Source organism: Onychostoma macrolepis, chromosome 14 (assembly GCF_012432095.1).
Source record: "Onychostoma macrolepis isolate SWU-2019 chromosome 14, ASM1243209v1, whole genome shotgun sequence".
NCBI lineage: Eukaryota > Metazoa > Chordata > Actinopteri > Cypriniformes > Cyprinidae > Onychostoma > Onychostoma macrolepis.
The window spans coordinates 2182123-2201217 of NC_081168.1; the positions used below are offsets into that span (position 1 = coordinate 2182123).

The 19095-nt window shown below is 34.5% G+C and overlaps 2 protein-coding genes across 4 annotated transcripts; one reads left to right on the forward strand and one right to left on the reverse strand.

Moving 5' to 3' along the window:
• Positions 1–125: 125 nt before the first annotated feature.
• tlr1 (toll-like receptor 1) lies at positions 126–5921 on the forward strand. 2 transcript variants are annotated; one of them, XR_009274137.1, is made up of 3 exons: positions 126–143; positions 944–3611; positions 5624–5921. XR_009274137.1 is itself a non-coding variant. In XM_058797713.1 (2 exons), the coding sequence occupies exon 2, from the start codon at positions 948–950 to the stop codon at positions 3336–3338; it is 2391 nt and encodes a 796-aa protein (XP_058653696.1). In that variant the 5' UTR covers positions 126–143; positions 944–947; the 3' UTR covers positions 3339–4153. The 2 variants fall into 2 exon arrangements, 1 of the variants encoding a protein (XP_058653696.1); XM_058797713.1 differs by lacking the exon at positions 5624–5921 and having other exon boundaries at positions 944–4153.
• Positions 4297–18940, reverse strand: ints10 (integrator complex subunit 10). 2 transcript variants are annotated; one of them, XM_058797714.1, is made up of 18 exons: positions 18682–18940; positions 17538–17605; positions 17346–17449; positions 16327–16466; positions 15597–15678; positions 15339–15479; positions 14370–14541; positions 13463–13632; positions 12098–12228; positions 11862–12015; positions 11695–11777; positions 10325–10489; positions 10132–10240; positions 8873–8952; positions 8632–8794; positions 7741–7834; positions 5935–6003; positions 4297–4810 (listed from the first exon to the last, which is right to left on the reverse strand). In XM_058797714.1, exons 1-18 carry the CDS (start codon positions 18808–18810, stop codon positions 4654–4656), a joined length of 2211 nt encoding a protein of 736 aa, XP_058653697.1. In that variant the 5' UTR covers positions 18811–18940; the 3' UTR covers positions 4297–4653. The 2 variants fall into 2 exon arrangements, with proteins under 2 accessions (XP_058653697.1, XP_058653698.1); XM_058797715.1 differs by lacking the exon at positions 5935–6003.
• Between the last annotated feature and the right edge of the window lie 155 nt (positions 18941–19095).

Below are 19095 nucleotides of genomic sequence, written 5' to 3' on the forward strand. Positions count from 1 at the left end.
CATCTCTGAGAGTAAATAACTTGGTCACTATCAGTAAATGACTGTAGTTTGGGGAAGTGAAACATCAGAAAAAGCAGAAGTTGAGTAACATAATTTAAATGTGATCTACAGTCTCATAAGACAACCTCATCTGCAGCAGACGGGTAAGAGAAATAATGATATCTATCTATCTATCTATCTATCTATCTATCTATCTATCTATCTATCTATCTATCTATCTATCTATCTATCTATCTATCTATCTATCTATCCAATCTGATGCCAATAGGAGCATTTGGTTGTAGAGTATGCTGAACCAAAATAAATTTGATCAGTTAAAAACAATGCAGATAAAGATAATTTAAATGCTAAATAAACAGGAGTTTTAAATATACAGCCGTGGCCAAAAGTTTTGAGAATGACACTAATATTCATTTTCACAAAGTCTGCTGCTTCAGTGTTTTTAGATCTTTTTGTCAGATGTTACTATAATTACAAGCATTTCATAAGTGTCAATGGCTTTTATAGACAATTACATTAAGTTTATGCAAAGACTCAATATTTGCAGTGTTGACCTTTCTTTTTCAAGACCTCTGCAAGACCTCTATATTAATATCAAGAAATTAATATTTATGACATTCTCAAAACTTTTGGCCACGACTGTACAACTGATGTACAGTAAAAGTAAATGCCAACATTACCATATTCACCATATTATACCATGATATTTAATAACTTTCACTCTGTAATGTCTTTTGATTTACAGTAAACATAGTCTAAATGAATAAATGCCTTCATTTGCATTTATTAATTTATTTCATTTTATTTTAGCAAATTTAAAATACTCCTATGCAACCACAATGCAAACTAATGCTAGAGACTTGAGTAAAAGTGAAAAAAGTGATGAGCTAAAAATGCGGTTGACTTAAAATAGGAAATGAAATCAAGTGTTTTTCTCCTTCAGAAAGATGAAGCCGTCAGGCTGGTGGCTGCTGTCTGTTTATGTCACGTGTTTCCACCCGTGTCTCATTCTGGCCATTAAGCGGATCATAGTGAATTACTCATCTCAGAACCTGTCCTCGGTTCCCCCCGGCCTCAAACCGTCAACAGAGGACTTGGATCTGTCGCTGAATCGCATCCAGGCACTGACAGCCAAAGACTTTATCACAACACCACGACTCCACTTTCTCAATCTGTCCTGGAATATACTGGAGAACATAGACATGAATACGTTTAACGCCACACCAGCTTTGGAGATCTTGGATCTATCGCACAATAGACTCCAGAACCTCTCGGACCAACCATTCCTGTTTAAAACGGGACGTCTGCAGCTCTTAGACTTGTCATCCAACTTGTTTTCCATCATGGCACTAGGAAGACAATTTTCCACCTTGAAACACCTGCAATGGTTGGGTCTGAGCGCCAAATCAATCAGCAACCAAGACTTCACTTACATCGCCAATATTACTCTCAAGACACTCTTTATTAATGCAAACGGCCTACAGACGTATGAGGAGAACAGTCTTACAGAAGTACGCTCCGAGAAAGCCATCATCGCCTTGTCCAAAAGCGACCTTGACATTGCAATCGCTGTTGATGTTTTTGCTGCATTTAAAGAAGTTGAATTCACTTTGGTGGACAGCGGGATGAAGGTCATCCAGCAGATACGCCGCAGAGGAATCCTACGCACCGTTAGCTTGGAAATATCCAAAGTGAAAACCACCTGGGAAGTTCTAACAAGCTGTGTAAAGACAATATTGCAGTCTACAATCCGACAGCTTTCTTTCTCAGACCTTACAATGACGAAAATGGATGACGGCATACCGTTGCCCACAAGCCGCATATTGGATTCCTTCTCTACGACTCGAGCATCCGTAACCGAATTCATCTTCAATCAGAAAGAGCTCTATGACTTCTTCATAAATATGCCTGCAAGAAACATCAGTTTAACCCAAACGCCAATCATCTTCATGACCTGTCCTTTGACTGTTAGCCAGATCGAGGTGTTGGACTTGTCTGATTGTGCTCTTACGGAAAACGTCTTCTCGATTGATCCGGATACTGAATGCAGTACATTGACAAACCTAGTAAAGTTGGTTCTGAAGGGGAACAATTTGAAACTCCTTAGACCGCTGACCTCAAGAATCCATCTCATGGATTCGCTTCAATACATCGACCTCAGTCAGAACACACTTACCTATTCGGAGGAACAAGGCAAGTGTGTTTGGCCTCCCAAAGTTGTCCAACTGGATTTGTCTTCGAATGGGTTCGATCAGAGCGTCTTCAAGTGTTTGCCCGATTCCATACGGATCCTAAACCTTCGGAATAACCGAGTGACCTCAGTACCTTCAGATCTTCAGGTTTTGGATGACTTGACGGTCCTTGACCTTATGGACAACCGTCTTCTAGACCTTCCCACCTGCCAAGCGTTCCCAAACCTGCAGAAGCTCTCTATAAGATCCAACTCCGTTCATTCGCCTTTACCTGAAGCCCTTAAGACTTGTCCGCATCTTCAAGATCTGGACTTGAGTCGCAACCCTTTCATCTGTACATGTGCTTTGCGTGAATTCTCTGCTCTCATCAAAGACCGAGCGACACGTCCGAGAGGAGAAACTCTTGGTTTGACTCTTGGCCACTGGCCGGAAGGATACCGATGCAGTTACCCAGAATCCTGGAGCAACTCCTTACTAGAAGACTTCTACCTTCCTGAGATCTCCTGCAACGCTTGGATCCTAGCTATTACTATTCTGATCCCGACAATCACTTTAATAGTCGCCGTTAGCCTTCTTTGCAATCGTCTGGACGTGCCATGGTACCTCAAGATGATCTGGAAATGGACGCGAGCCAAGCACAACGCAATAACTTCCCACAGGAAATCAGAAGACTTGGAAGGGTTGTGCTTCCATGCATTCGTATCGTACAGCCAAAAGAACGCCGACTGGGTCAAATCTCAATTTCTTCCCAAGCTCGAAGGCGACTATAGCTTGCGAGTGTGTCACCACGAGCGCGACTTCATCCCGGGAAAGACGATCGTCCAGAACATTCTCCGATGCATCGAGCAGAGCCGAAGGTGCGTCTTTGTGCTCTCCTCTCATTTCGTCCAGAGCGAATGGTGCCACTACGAACTCTACTTCGCCAATCACCAGCGGGTGACGCGAGGGATGGACAGCATTATTCTCATTCTGCTGGAACCTCTGCCGATGTATCTCATTCCCTCCAAGTACTACCAGCTCAAGTCTATGATGTCCAGACGCACATATCTGGAGTGGCCACCGGAGGGAGCCAAGCAGAAACTCTTCTGGGCAAATCTCAGAGCAGCTCTGCAGGCCGACCTTCCCAGTCCGTCAGAGAGAGAATAGTGAAGAGAGGAATTTTCTCTAATCATTTCTTAGAGATTGTTGAGCAGATATTTATTTAAAGCAGTGGTTCTCAACCAGATGACTTTAGCAAACTTCCACAGGGGCCTCAAGATGGCTTAAAATGATTTGAAATAAGACAAAACATGCCTAAAATTAAGATACTTATAATTTTAATTTACCCCAACTCGGATATAAGAGGTGGCTTTTGGACCTGGAAAATGGAGTTTATTCTTTTTTTTTAACACAATGCCAGCTTTATATGGCTATTTCATGGTGAGTCAATGTTATGATAAAACTATATCAGGTATTTAAAATCTATCATTGCTAAAAACTCCAAACCTGCTTTTGTTTAACCATGAACAATTTCTTGCTGGACTATGGAGAGATTTCACATACTAAATTAAATAAATGAATATATATATATATATATATAAAATGGAATTATTAAATACTTCATGGAATGATGCAATAATTAAATGAAACTACAATAAAATGGAAGCATAAATGTTTTTTTTTTTCATTTTATAATTGTTTAAAACATAAACTAGATTAAATTATCATGCCTGTTCATGCTTACATTTCTTTGCACATTTATTTATTGCAACATCCCATGAAGCAAATATTCATTTTATTATATATTACATATTATATATCTTATATATTTATTCACTTTAGTCTGTTGCATCACTCCGTACAAGAAAATCATGTAAATTAACAAAATCTTGGGCATTTTTGTAATAAATATAAATTTTTCTGATTATATTCTAAAAATATTTTCCAAGCTCTATCACAAATGACTGAAAAAGCATGTAGATTCATTACTTTAAAAGATTGGGAAACCTGAAGAACATTCAGAAATTTAATGTGGACTTTGAGTCAAAAAGGTTGAGAGCTGCTGATTTAAAGTTATTAATTACAAAGACTGGTACATAAACAAAAGTACAGCATGAAAATTAAACTCAGTATTCACCAATGTTTTATTTATTATGAGCTGCCGGCACAACATTATCTTACACAATAACAGTCTAGTTCATTAAGTATTTTACAACAATACAATGTGAACATATTGCATTTGCTTTAACAGTGAATTCTGCATTTTACAGACAAATAATAAAATGCTGAATATTTTTGAAAGTTTGTCAATTAATACCTAAAATAAAACCATGACCTAAATGAGATCTGCTTGATGACCAGTGCATCGTGACTCTAAACATGTCCGAAGCTTCATATATGATGCAAAAAATTGATCACGTTTCAAAAATGTCTGAAAAGTGACAAAACTGGACTGATACATAGGTTAAAGGTCAGAGGTCGCTCAGGGTAATGACTGGACGAGGATGATCTTTTCATTAATGCAGAAGCGGTGAAGCACCGTGAGCAGGTTTTCTCCGCACCGTGACACCTGACGCTCCATCGCCAGCCGAAAATCCTCCTTCACGCCTTTGGTGATTCCTCGAGTCACAGTGTGATGTCTATGAAAACAGACACACGGCGTGTGAGAACACATTGAGCCAATACGGGCCACCAAATACAGAAAGAACCGAGTACTGAACCAATGTGAACGTGAACTTTATGCAGAACCCAAACAAGAAACAAAACCATTTCGAAACAGTAGTTTCTCCACATTCACACTGATATAAAAGCAACGCTCTTCCAATCAAACACTAAACACACACACACACACACACACACACACACGAATACTGTGGCAGAAAAATACACATAAGGGTGAAGCTCACAAAGAAACGTCTGGCTCATATTGCATCCCAAATTCAAAAATTAAATGAATAAATAAAAATAAAGTAAAATAAATAAAGATTCATAATTATAAATAAACTAAATAAATAGCTAAAAATAAAATACAAATAAATATTAATAATTGTAAACAAATAAACTAAATAAGTGTAAATAAAAGTAAAATAAAATTTGTAATTATAAATAAATAAATAAATATTTTTTTGTATTCAAGAAAACAGCCTATTTTGGATGATGGTACTTTGTTTGTTTTGTTTTGGGCATAGTACAATTTTTAAGCACATTAAAATCTCTAAAAAACATTTTTTCAATTTAAAACAAGCAGACATTAGTACAATTAGAGGAGTAGATACATTGTGTATACTTACACTTGCTCGTCACTATTTAAAATACCTTATTTTTTACATACAAAGAGAATGAGACATTTTCCACATTATCATTACTGTAAATGTGATTTTTGCAAAAAAAAAAAAAGAGCAAATTTTATCTATGCAAAATATAATTTTCTATTTTTTTATTTTGATTCCCAGGTGCGATACAACTCAGACATTTCTTGACATCACCTGTGAGATTCACTCATGAATGCAAAACGCTGCAATTCAATGAAAACTACAGACACAATGTAATATAAAACGAACAAAAAACATTCTTTGAAGACTTCACAACAACTTGCGTAAAACACAACGGAAAAGGAGCCGTATGAGAACGGGAACGATCTTGCAAAATGAAAATGCTTGAGCGGAATGAAGAGAAATAATAGGAGGAGAATGTGAACACATGATCAGGCTGGGAGGAGTCTGGGAGGGTTGGGGGCGGGGTTTTGGTGAAGGGGGCGGGGTACCTGTCAGCCTTCTGAGCCCCTGGAAGCAGCAGGGTGTTTAACTCCACCCCCAGGGCGGGGCTGGGGTTCCTACGGACAGCAAACACTCATAAACGCACCGCCAGCACTACGACAGCATGATCACAGCTGATTTCCTCCCACAACCCTACAAACAACCCATAAGGAGCTAGCGGCACATCCTAAAACTACCATTAAAAAGCTTAAAATAACATTTTTTCCACTCTATTTTTCATCTAAAATACTATTGTGACAAAACAGTCATTTTCTACTGATTTACAATGTAATATAAAGTAACAGCTCTTGCTTTATATCAATTCAGATATGAATGCAATATTTTTTTTTAGATAATTTATATTATAAATAAATGTTTCTAAAGGAAGTTTTTGCAGTGATGCCACAGAAGAAGGGTCATTTCGGGTCAAATCAACCAAATTTCAGAAACCTGCCCATCTTAAATTTTTTCTGGAGAAATACAAACATAAATAGTGCTAAAAGCCAAAATATTAAATTTAACGAATGTATATTTACTGAGTAATCCAATATTTCATAGAGGAGTGTCAAAATGAGATTCAGAGCCAAATTACAGGGGGGTTAAAAATGTCTTTAGAAAGATTGAAGCATCATCATTTTATTGTTATACAGAGATTAGCAGGTCTATTAGTAAAATCTGTTGACTTTAGCAATCTGTGTTGTATTATATGCCAGTGGTGACTTTTAAAAAATGGGAAAAAGCACTTTTTGTGCTCTAAGGTTTGCAGGCCTTTAACTCGAGGGGTATTAAAGATATCTTAATATCCTTTTAGATTTTGGTTCTTAAACTTTTATTTTAGTATCTTCATTTTTAAGGCCCTATATAGTTCAATCCCAGATATATGGGGATCTAAATGTACCATAAAATATACCTGTCTGAGTGGCATAAATATACTTTTTTCGAACGTTTGCATGTCTGTAACTCAAGGAGTATTACAAATATCTTAAAATCCTTTCAGATTTTGGTTCTTAATAAACTTTTCTTTAATAATCTTTATTTTTAAGGCCCTGTATAGTTCAATCCAAAAGATATGGGGATCTCAGTTTGACTATGTCCAAATTGCTGAATTTTACCCATTTTCAGTGGTCGAAAACCAAATGTGGGTCACTTTGCAAACAGCTGATACTTATTGTATTTTAAGAAGAATGTCTGAAGAACAAACTAATTTAAGTACTTCTTCCGCTTAAAAAAAAAAATAAATAAAAAAAATAAAATAAAAAAATGTTTTGGCTGTGGACCTCTGGCTGAGTTGACACGAAATTATTTGAAACCCATTTTTTTCTTAGTGTAAAGAACATTTTCATAATCTCAAGTAACTTTTTACACTATAAAGAACCTTTAGTGTTTCCATGGATGATAAAGGTTCTTAAATGGAACCATCAATGCCAATAAAGAACCTTTACGTTTACTGGTTCATTATGATCTAGCTCTGTCATTCATCCAATATTTTTAAAACTATGTTCTCGATTCTCAACCCTAAACAGACCTAAACTTGCAAGTTGCAACCCGTTTAAAACCCTACACAATGTCAGACTAAGACCATACAACTAATCAAAAAGGCTTCAAAAAGCAGCTAGAGGACATCAGCACTAAAGCAGGGTAAAGAAAACACGCTAAGCAAACCGCCTTCTTCCTGTCACGCTGTTAGTCTTAACCGCAGCCTATGTCCAAAACAAAAGGAGAAAGGAAACAGGAAGGAGGGAGAGACCTTCGGTGATCACTTCTCATCATCTCCAGTTCCATTGGCTGATGTGTGTGATGTGGGCGGGACTTACTTGATGAGCATCCCCTGATTGGGCAGCAGCTCCAGCTGGACCCGCCCTCCTTCTGTCGTGCGAAGGTAAGCAAACTCTTCTAACATGTCAATGTCTCAGAGAGAAAGCTGGTCAAGGACAGATATTCATATAAAAATACATCCATTTGAATTATGATTGGAATTAGTGTCTGATCAAAAGGTTTTCACCATGTTAAACATTTTAAAGGATCCTGCAGTGTGAAAAATTAACTCTATAAAGCTACTGCATCATATTTAATCCAATTTATGTCCATATAAACATCAATGTCTGCCCCAAATTGCATAGTTTTGCTCGGTTTAGGATTTCTTAATAAAATTGAGGCATTTTTTAGATTATATGAGCCATAAAAGCCTGATGGACGAAATATGACAAAACATTTTGTGTAAACGTTCAATGAACTCATAAAATAGATTTTACTGACTATTATTTCATATGTCAGGTTTTCTAGGACTTTAAAAATTAATATGAGATCATAAAATCTGTATGCATTAGACAAGAATTAGAATAATTGTTTAAAAAAAAGGTTTGGTAACGCTTTACTTAAAGCCTTTATGTATAATGCATTATAAAGGGTTATTAGAGGCTATAATACATTATAATGATTCCTAATATGCATTGTAATACATGAAGTATTGTCATAATTATAACCAAATTTAAAATGCATAGTGTAACAATGAATTGATAAGTGTTATAATGTATTAACTGTGGTTACAATTATTCTTGATTGTACAATGCATTAGAAGTGCATTATAAGGCATAATTAATGCATTAAAACTACTTTTATTATGCTTTATACATAAAGGCTTGAAGTAAAGGTTTTAGATTAATCATAACACTGGAGAACTGGTCGATCTCTCTTCTGAAGGATACTGGTGACGTAGTTGAAGAAGTTCTCGTATTGGAAGCTACCCTGCTGGCAGATCTTATCCACCGCCTTCAGGAAGAGATTCTCACCCTGCGGCCAATCATACTGCAGGAGAACGACCACATGACCCAGAGCCAGGTCGTCTCTGTTGTCTGTGAAGGCCCTCAGCTTAGAAAGAGTGGAAACGAGTTAAAAACCGAATCTGAGCTGTGAGCTTTGAGCGGGTGAGAGGTTCAGATCTGGTACCTTAAAACAGGCCAGCATGAGCTGAAGACAGAACGGAAGGATGGATTTACTGGTGCAGGGGAGGAGCCTCAGATCGTTACCTAGCAACAGAGGAGAGAGATATTCCTATTATGGTAAAAACCTAGCTCATGAATATTAATTAGATTAGAGTGACATTTAAAATTTAAAAGTTAAAATTATAAAGTTTTGAACTTTTGAAAGTGACATTCAAAAGTTTTTAGACATTCAAAAGTTGTTTTTCAGCCCCAAAAACAAAAAACAAAGCTATTTAAAAAACAAACAAAAATGATAATATACAGCCATTCATTTTTTTTTTTTTTAATTTTAGTTACTTTAGTACATCAAGTTAAACAATTAAAATGAGAAATACTATATTGGCAACTAGCTGAAATAATAATAAAAAAAAAAACATTTGATTGACTAGTAAATATAAACAAACAATGAACAACACTTCGACATCAGTTGTTAATATTACTTAAATGTTAATTTTAACATTTATTAATACATTTTTAAAATCAAAAGTTGTATCTGATAACATTAGTTAAGTCACTCTGAACTAACATGAACAATGAAGAACTGCATTTTTTATTAACTAACATTAACAAAGACTAATATATGCTCTAAAAATATATTGCTCGTTGTTGGTTCATGTCATCAAATGTTTATAAATGGGACCTTACGGTTACAATTTTTAATTTTGGTACACAAAAGTGTCACTACTGTGAAACAAATATAACTTATTAATAATTATTAAGTTACAAACAATGGAAATAAAAATAATATACATTATAATAATAATATTTTTTAAATAAATAATATATATATATATATATATGACAGATTTTTATGAACATCAGTTCTGATCATAACCACCAAAAATGCATTCATTTTCTGGATTTTTACCGTTTAATTGTCAGTTGGTTAACTTATTATAATAAATGCTACGCAGACTTTTTAAAAATCTGTCTTGAATCTTGAATAAGTCCATGATTAGCAACAACATTGGGTGGAAAATAGTAAAAATGTTAAAAATAGCAAACATTTTGAAGCCTTGCCAACAGAATGAACAAAGAATGCATGATCATATGCTTTAATAGCACTGAGAATAAATATTGACGTTGTAATGTTTTTTTTTTTTTTAAGGTCCACAGTGTAACATCTAATTAAGGTATTTTCTAAGCATTTACACAGCCAAAAAAAAAAAGAAAGAAATAAAAGAAATCAACAAGGGTTAGTTTATGTATGTGCTATACACACACCTTTCCTAATTTTGCTGCGGGGTTTGCGCTGCTCCTCACTGCTCTTCACAGCTTCATGATTCTGGGGCATCAGACCAGAGACCACCTCCAGAAGCTTCTCACACGCCATCTGACAAACCACAGCGTGAACGCCATGAGATGCGCTAAACACAGCAGGTCTAATGCAGTGTGTGTGTGTGTGTGTGCGTGTTACCCTGTACTCTCCCAGTGCGTAATGACAGGAGGCCTGCTGGATGATCGCCCGCTGCGTCTCCAGACTCGAGGAGCTGGAGAGCGAGTTCTGGTTCTGGTTCTGGTTCTGCTGGAGCTGGAGCGACGACATCAGACCCAGACTGGACAGAGCCTTCCGGTACTGACCCTGAACAACACACAGACGGGTAAAGATTGAACACGGCTGCAATATCTGCCGCAAATAAAACCATCGAAAACATTTTTGTCAATTTGAAATAAAGCTGGAATAAAATAAAAATGAATATTAGATGAAAAACTTAAACCTATTTCAGTTTGTTGGCAAACTTTAGTTTAAGTAAAATCTCTAAAATGATTAACTGGAAATAAACCAAAACTAAAAAAATATATATTATTTTTTTATTTAAATATATTTATAAATATAAAACAAACAAAAAATAATTTAATCTAAAAAGTAATAAAAAATAATAAAATGTCAAAATCTTATAACAAAAGTACCAAAAAAAGCAAATTTAAATTTTAATAAAAGTATAGAATTCATACAAATAATACTAAAATACCACCTCTATGGAGACTGACATATTAAAATTATATTCTGATATATATTTTAACTTGATTTCATGGAATTGTTGTTAACTAAAAGTATTAAAAATCGTTCTTGTTAAATGAAATAAAGCTGACATGAAATACAAATAAATATTAGATGAAAAACTAATAAGTAAATTAGAAATGTTGCCTTACAGCTAACTGAAGTTTAGGTTGAAGTAATAAAATTACTAACAGGAAATAAACAAAAACTAAAACTGAAATAAAGATAATTTAATTTAAATAGTAATATAAAATAACAAATATTAATAAAAATAACAAAAGCACATTACAGAATTACAAAATTTGTATTTTTTTTTTTTATTAAATTGAAATGAATACAAATATCCAATATGAAAATAAAAGTATATTCAAAATATTAATAAAAACTATAATTGTAATGCTATGGCACCACTGATATAATTATACTGTGATAAATTATTATATTCTAAAACTGACTGTTCTGGTCAGGGATGATAACTGGTCAATATATTTGCTTTTGTTTGTCGTGTGAAGAGGTCTTTACAGGAAAAAAATAACTATTCAGACTCCGTCTGATTCACTGAAGAACCATTTAGATTGATTCGTGAGTCAGTTTGACCGAACAGCACCGACTTGCTCACGGATCAGACGTCACTGTGGTTCGCGAGCAGCTATTTCTTTCAGTCTGGTGAAAATCTTAAACTAGAAACAGGTATATTTACAGGTATGACTTCGTATATGACCTATATTATCCATCAATCAAGTAAAAAAAAAAAATAAAATCATTAAATTAAACTAAAATCGTACCTGATAAATGATCATATCTGTAAGGAAAATGCGAAACCACATCCACATCTCAGTTTTCCACGCTGAGCAGATCTTAGCGAACTCTGTAATAAAACAGTAACACAGGAGTTCAACATTTACACTTTAAAACTAATCATAACCTGTGGACTCTACAGACAGAGACAGACCCGTCTCCAGGCTCTGGTGCGAGTGCAGCAGGTCCCAGCTCTCTCTGGCCGTACGGAAGTGCTCTAAAGTCTCGGCCCAACCCAGCATCTCTGCTTTATTCAACACAATGTGTCGCCCTCTGCCTTTAGCCAACACGTCCTCATCATCAGAGCTCTACACACACACACACACACACAGTCAGGTTCACCACATGCATTTGCATATGCTGATAATAAGAATGACATATGAGCCTGACCATGGTTTTCTCCCGTCCGTCGGCCAGCTTGCGTTTCTTGTGTGTGTGTTTTCGCTCCACTTCTACATCAGTGTAAACACTGGACAGATCCTCCAGCAGAACCAACGGACACGAGCTCAGAGACGTGTGACCTGACAACACACACACACAACTTCAATTAATCAATAAAGATATATCACTATAATATATAGTGATAGTAACAATACAGTATTTCATAATAATAATAATAATAATAATCTTATTATTATTTATACAACAACAGTACAATTACAATACATATATTCATGTTTTTTTGTTTTTTTTCTTTGCTTTTTTAAAACTTTTAGAACTTTTAGTAGAACTTTTACTTTGGCAGAAAACTGCAGGTAAACTTTTTTTTTTTAAATGTTTCTCTTTTGTTTTTAATAAACAAATTCTCATTACAAACTTTGGGAAGATAATTGGCACGTTGCATTTTCATAATTCCATTTAATTAATTTTAGGCCCTAGTGTCATGGTTATAGTCCTTATTAACATGCCATTTTGAAGATAAAAACTGTATTTCAAGGTATTTGTTTTGTCCCTTTCTTTTGCACGCTGTCTAGCGGATTTTTAATATAATGTTGAATGTGCCCTTAACGGTGCTGCATGCAATTGTTTTGTAAAAGAACACATGGAAAATGTCTATATTTTGACAGATATTACTAAAATATCATATATGTGTCTGCTACCACAGTAAGGCAAAAGAACTGTATAAAATTAGGGGAAAATGTACATAATTAGCTGAAAACTAGATGCCCTTTATAAGATTACACATTATTTAACACATACTTTTCCACCTTTAAATAAATAAAAATCAATTTAATTTATATAAATGAATATTAAATAATGAAGTACTAAAATTACACAAAGCGCTATATAAATGTCTCATTCAATCACTAAATAGTAATATAAAATAACAAATAGCAAAAATGTACATAATTAGCTGAAAAGTAGATGTTACTTTTCCTCCTTTAAATAAATAAAAATCAATTTAATTTATTTTAAATTAAAATTAAAATAAATGAATATTAAATTATGACATTGCAACAAAATGTAACAAAAAATAGATGCCTGTCAATCACTTTGTGTCTAGATTTGTTTATTGCATAGACTTTAATAGTGTTTAAATACAGCTGGTTATAAATACTGTAACACTAACAACTTTTTTCATTTTTATAATACAAAAATAAAACACTTTTTTGTTTTATTTTTATATTCATTTTTCAAATGAGGATGTCACCAAAAGGATGTCTTGGGAGATTTTGTCAATTATTTCACTTCTGTGTACAAATGTAGTTAACTAGGCACAAACACACACACACACACACAGATGTGTGAACTGACCCTGGAAGAGTGACGGCTGCACAGCAGAGACGTAGTGAAATGCGCTGTGAAACAGGACCAGCGTGCAGCAGGTGACGATCTGAGCGCAGCAGCGGGCAAAACCCTCACCGTCCGTGGCAGACATGTACCGACACAACTCTGAAACACGCTGCAGGAGCTCCGAGTACGACCTACAACACACACACACACACACACACACAGAGTGAGAGCTGATCGTACGCATCAGTAATTAAAGGGATAGTTTGCCCAAAAATGAAAATTCTGTCATTAATTACTCACCTTCATGTCGTTTCAAACCCGTAAGAGCTTCGCTCATCTTCAGAACACAAATTAAGATATTTTTGATGAAATGCGAGAGCTCTCTGACCCTCCATAGACAGCAATGCAACTGCAATCTTCCCAGGTCCAGAAACGTAGTAAGGACATCGTTAAAATAATCCATGTGACATCAGTGGTTCAACCGTAATTTTACAAAGCTATGAGAATACTTTTTGTGCCCAAAGAAAACAAAAATAATGACTTTATTCAACAACTCTTCTCCTCCTCACCCCATTGCTGTGGCACGCCACTATTATGGAGAGAGTATGAGGACGCATTATTTTTGTTTTCTTTGCTCACAAAAAGTATTCTTGTAGCTTCGCAGAATTATGGTTGAGCCCCTGATGTCACATGGATTATTTTAACGATGTCCTTACTACGTTTCTGAGCCTTGATCGTGTTAGGATCCTTGCTGTCTATATGGGAGGGTTAGAGAGCTCTCGGATTTCATCAAAAAGATCTTAATTTGTGCTCCGAAGATGAACGAAGGTCTTACGGGTGAGGAACGACATGAGAGTGAGTAATTAATAACAGAATTTTCATTTTTGGGCGAACTATCCCTTTAAGACACTGTTTCTCAGATGCTCACCGGCTTGCTTTTTCTCCCTGCCAATTACAGAGCGAGCCGACCACGCCCACCATCTCCAGCAGCCTATCCCAGGGCTCCGTCACCACCGACGACTTCTCCGACAGCCCGTCAATCACATACCGCTGACTCCGCCCCCGGCCTGGAGACTTGAGCCCGCCCACTTCCTGAGAGCCTGAGGAATCACTCACCATTACCATCAGAACAACCACAGTCTGCTGCAGAGCTGCTTCACAGCTCAAACTCAATTAGTTTCATAAGTGATCAATTTTGGAACATTAACACTGTTATTTTCCTGTTTACTTTTGTAAAGCTGCTTTGAAACAATCTGTATTGTATGAAAGTTTCTTCCACCACTGGATGAAAAAACATAAACAATATAAAATATTATAAATGTAATATAAATTATATAATGTATTTTTTTTTTATCACACAATTCAGCCTTTAATTAAATTCAAAATTGTGAGATATAAAGTCTGACATTTTTCTTGCAATTCTGAGTTTACATCTTGCATTTCAATCTTTTGTTTTCGCCACAGAATAAAAAATAAAAACAGGCAATTGTGACTTTTTCTCTCACAAATCTGACTTTTTTGTCATCTCAGAACTGTGAGAAAAAGTCAGAATTGTGAGAGAAACAGCCTCAATTAGTTGCAGTTGTTTTATTTTGTTTCCCTCAAAAAATAAAATATAAAAAATGTAGTTGCAACTTTTTAATCTCACAATTCTGACGTTTAGATTTACAAGAAAAAAGTCACAATTACCTTTTTTATTTTTTTATCCAGTGGCAGAAACAAGTTCATAGTCTTGTTTAAAAACGCTATATATATAAATGTATATTTGTACAAAACATGTGTAGTGGGCACAATATGCACATTTTCGGTATGCATGAAATACCTAAATGACATACTTGTGCCAAAATTCATCCACAATTTAATTGCAAAAAAGCAAAAACAACAAATAAGCTTTTACCCTGTATCTGTCCGTCTGATGACGGCTCCCGTGTGATGTAACATATGTAAAACTCTGCTGCTTTGTGCATGTATTTATACATCAGACTGACAGGAAGACGCATCTCTGGATTATTCAGGATCAGCGGCAGGACGTCACACACTGAAAGAGACGAAAACAGACAATCAGATGAACAACAAATACAGGATTCTCACACTTTGCTCAGGGAGAAAGCATATAAAACAAAAATAAAACAATAAAGAGAGGATGAATTTGTACCGAAAAGCTTCCTGAAGCAGTTGACAGGCGTGTCCAGATTCTCTACTGTCTCCGCCTCCAATAACGACTCTCCTAAACTGACCTGAGAGAGAGGTCAAGGGTCAGAGGTCAAGCTGGGTTGAAAAAAATCATCATTTCTCAAAGATTATGCAATGACCCATAAATAAAAGTAAAATTCTTATTATTAGTGTGCACTTGCATTGTGTAAACATATGTGACAGTCCTCAAGGCAAGGCTCAAGTTTATTGATGTAGATTTCATACAATACATACAGTACATGAAATATTTCATATGCATTTCATAGAATGCTAATTCAAAGTGTTTTATATAAAAAGGATTTTAAAAGAATAATAAAATAATCATAACATGCAAAAGAAACTTCAACATGCTGAAAAACTGAAATGCATCTTTTTGGAATCACACAGTGACTCACTGAATCAGAATCAAATCGAATGCTGAGGTGATAAAGAATCATTTTAAAATGCATTATTTTATACATGATATTTTTGAAAATTTGTATTATTTTCATTTCAGGGTGCCTTTGAAAAATAAAATAAAATAAAATAAAATAAAATAAAATAAAATAAAATAAAATAAAATAAAATAAAATAAAATAAAATAAAATAAAATAAAATAAAATAAAATAAAATAAAATAAAATAAAATAAAAAAATAAAATAAAATAAAATAAAATAAAATAAACAGTGTGTGTGAGAGATGATTCGACTTACTCCATGCTGAACCACAGACTCCGGGAATCTCTTGAGCAGCAGCAGCAGCATCTCTGCTTTCTCCAGCGTGTTAAAACACTGTTCTGTGGCCTTCAGGAGCATCTTACACTGAACCGGACCTGGAAGAGTCTCAAAAACACCTGTGCACACACACACACACACACACACACACACACACACACACACAAAATACAACTGTCACATACATGTGATTCAACTACAGTACAGCAGCTGATAAACACACATCAGTGTTATTATTGTTAACTAAAAATAAACTATTTAAACATTTTTGTTAATCAAAATAAAGCTAAAATGAAAAACTATTTATATAAATATTAATTAGATGATGAAAAACTAAGTTGAAGCAGTAAAATAAGCTGGAAATTAATAAAAACTAAAACTGAACTAAAACTTTTTGTTAGCTAAAATATAGCAGAAATGAAATAAAACAAAATATAAGAAACCTAAAAATAAAACTATTAAACCATATTTGTAAAATAAATAAAGCTCAAATTAAATTAAATTAAATATAAGAATATGAAAATAAAGGTAAAATTATAAAACAAGCTAAAATAAGTTTAAGTTAAGTAATTAAAAGTAATTTTATTTAAGTAAATAAAATAAAATATAATTATTGGAAAATGAAAAAAAAAACAATGACCATTAGAAATGTTGCCTTGGCAAATAACGTAAAAAAGTTCAAAATAAATAAAAACTAAAACTGAACTGAACCCAAAACTGACATATAAATAAATAAAAAATAAAAAATCCTAAAACTAATAAAAATTGCAAAAACACATTAAACAATTACTAAAAATGTACATAAAAATAAAACAATAAATTAATTAATAAAATAAAACATTTTAAAATAATACTTAACACTGCCTGTCAGATTTAACAAAAATTTTAAATGAAAATATAAAAATAAAGCTATTTCAAAATATTACTAAAAACTCTAATATTCTGAACTAATACTATATAACACTGGCACACACACACAGCTGACGTAGGTCACACACCTTTGAGAAACTGAGCGTGTTTTTCCTGGCTGTCGTTTCGTAACGCAGCAGTGATCACTGCGATCTCACGCCAGACCACCGGCTGCTCGGGGAAATTCACGAATCTGTGCATCAAGAAACAGTGATACAGAACATTAAACGACGGCCGTCATGTGCAGCGAACGCATCCAGAGTGAATGCACTGTGACTCACATGTCATACAGGAGTCTGCCGGCGGAGGCCGTCCTCTCAGCGTTACGCTCGATACTGTACATCTCATACTGCACACACAAACACAACACACTAAACCAACACACACATATGCACAGAACTAATGACCACAGACCTGTGCATGATGCAGACACCATGCATATGCACACCGATTAATATGCACATTTATCAGAATCAGAAAGAGTTGCTTGTAAACACTAGGAATTTCCCTGATTACATGAAGCTTCCACTGCATTAATACAAATACAAGACATATAATAATAGAATATTAGACAAAGTGGAGGCCTTTCTTCTAAAATAACATGCATTGCATAAACATTTTATCAGTTCATGCACTGTCTGTGGAAGTTGTCTGAGGAAATGTTTAGACAAAAAAAAAAAAAAATAAATAAAAAAATATGATTAAGTAAATCCGAGTTAAATAAATAAATAAATAAAAATGTAATTAAATAATTAGATGTTTAGAAAAAAAAAAACAAAGAAATAATAAAAATATGAATAAATTAAAGTCATTGAAATAAAGTAAGTGACAATAAAAATCTAAATAAATAAATAATAGAATAAAATTAAGAAAATGTTTAGAAAAAATACAAGGGTTTAAATTAAAATAATAAAAATGTTTAGAAAAAAATAAATAAATAAATAATACAAATATGACTGATTAAATTTGATAAAAATAAATACATATAAACCTGAAAAAATAGTTAAACACTAAAAATAAAAAATAATACAAATTGAACACATCTAATAGTACAGTAACAATCTAACGTCAAAGAAAACAAATATTCTCCAAATAATATTTTACATAATTTTATAATGATTTATAATCACAGTACAATTTGAGTCTTTACACATCAAAGCATACAATAAATTATGCACTAAATCTATAGTCTTTTAAATGTTAGGATAGAGGTCCCTTGCAGGAGCATGGACATAATTAAATGGTGGGAATTTAATGACGAATTATAGGTGTATTTTTAATTTTGAATGGTCATATTTGGGAGTCAGTGGCATCTAAAAGAATGAAGCCCACTGTATCAGAGTCCTGAAGGATGTGCAGTGGGTTTAAAATCATTATGTTTATTGTTGGATGACAGAATAGTGTATAATGTTGTTGTTTTGTCACCTGTATGTTGAAGTCTGTGGGGTAGAGGGTGCGCGCGGTGATCAGCCAGGCTTTAGCTGCATACGGGTCCTGCGGCACGAGCTCCCGCGCGCGCTTCACCAGGAACTCACAGTCGCCCTGAGCCGACATCTGCTCCCGTTAACGGCTGTAAAATAAAAATAAACCCTTCAGATGTTCAGAGACTAAAGCACAGACTGAAAAACACCGGGACGATCATCGAGAGGTGAACTTCCGCCTGGAAGCTGATGATAATTTCAAAATAAAAGTCTCTCTTCCAGCCCGACGGTGCGGACATCAGTTTCTATTTACTGCTCAGTCTAACCATCGACTCCATACAGATAATCTGAAAACATTAATAAACACGGTCCCAAACTTATTAAATACTTAAAAATACTTAAACAACGTATTGAGATC